Below are 1,436 nucleotides of genomic sequence, written 5' to 3'. Positions count from 1 at the left end.
CTCCTGAACCTACTGCCAAATCCTTTTGTAGCCCTGGGTAAGGGAAAGAAAGCATTTCTAGCAAAACCCACTTTATAACTCAGTAATAGCCTTGTAGCTATATTATAAAAAAAAATTTACATAAAGTTACATAAAAGAAGTTACAAAAAAAAAGTTTTGCAAGATGACAAACAGGGCTTACTGGAATATTTAAATATCAGAAAAAAAACTCTCAGAGAAACTACATCAGAAAATAGCACACACATTTCTTCTGCAACTTAGAACAAGTGTTTTATTTTTGCTTCTCTGCTCTTTATTTCAAAGGGGAATAAAGTTCCCAACAGCCCCAGAAGGCCTGAGGCTCCCTCAGGTACCGATTTTTGTTTGGCTTACATGATAAATGCAAAAGTTCCCCCCAGATCTGCAGTTACAGTCAGGCCAACTTTCATTCCAACACCTCCCCAGTTAGATCCTGTTCCATAAATGATGGCTAATTGTCAGCTGGAACCCCACACAGTAAAGATACCGAACTCAGAGTATCAAACTTCCCTTTATGGCTTCACATGAAAATAAATTTGACTCCTTTTTTTTTTAATTCCGTTTTTGGGTAAAACTTTTACAGTTCCAGAAATGCAGTACTTGGCTTCCTTGTTTACTGCTGACCCCAAACAACCCTCGCATTTCTCTCCCAGACACGTTCCTCAGTATCAAGAGAAAACCCTTCCAGAAGAAGCTCCTCCAGTTACTCCACGTCCATCAGCTGAGGGAGGACCCGGCAGGGCAATCTCTTAGAAAAGCAGCAGCGAAGCTGCCAAACTGAGTCCCAAAACAGCCGCTCGACCAGGCTTAAAACCCCTTCCAGCAGCTATTATTAGCAGCCAAGCACTCAAACCCCACCGCATCCTCTCCTGCGATCTGGCAGAGATCTTCCCAAGCGCTTTCGCTTCACGGGATGTAGGTCTGAAGGAGCTGGGCTATCGGATGTTTTCTCGGAGCGATGGATGTGGAAGGGAAGTTTCTCCGTGTGGATGAACGGAGTCATTAGCTGTGAAGGGGAGCTAGGAGCGGAGCAATACCCATTACTAGAAGCGAGTACACTTTCTCCTTGCTCCCCTTTCAGGTGTGTTTCGGGAGGGAGGGAGGGTGGCACCTTTGGCTGTGGTTTTACTGGTGCGTGTGTATTCCCACGCGTGTCCTCAGGGGCAGAGCAGAAGAGCGTGGGCAGCAGAGGCAGGGCAGAGCAGCACACCCCTAGGCAGCCAGGTCGAAGTCATCGCGCTCCTGGTTGTAGTCGAGCACTTTCTGTCGGAGGCGAGAGGCGTCCACCCAAGTGATGAAGTCCTCCACGGCGCGGGGGATGAGGAGAGCGGGGTCGGTCACCACCTCGGGCCCCACGCGAACGTGTCCCTGTTCCACGAAGGTGACGGCGTGGCGCAGGTTCTGGGCCATCCGCAGCT

General features: G+C 48.7%; 1 protein-coding gene across 1 annotated transcript; it reads right to left on the bottom strand.

Moving 5' to 3' along the window:
* Window positions 1–1,230: 1,230 nt before the first annotated feature.
* Window positions 1,231–1,433, bottom strand: IMP3 (IMP3, U3 small nucleolar ribonucleoprotein; the record flags this gene model as incomplete). Its single annotated transcript, XM_009705432.1, has 1 exon — window positions 1,231–1,433. A coding segment is annotated over one exon (203 nt), but the record flags the coding sequence as incomplete, so codon positions are not given.
* Between the last annotated feature and the right edge of the window lie 3 nt (window positions 1,434–1,436).

This window comes from Cariama cristata, unplaced genomic scaffold (assembly GCF_000690535.1).
Source record: "Cariama cristata isolate BGI_N322 unplaced genomic scaffold, ASM69053v1 scaffold40828, whole genome shotgun sequence".
In the NCBI taxonomy this organism is placed as follows: domain Eukaryota; kingdom Metazoa; phylum Chordata; class Aves; order Cariamiformes; family Cariamidae; genus Cariama; species Cariama cristata.
Note: the sequence above shows the minus strand (reverse complement) of the source record. Positions and strands in the feature narration are given on the sequence as shown.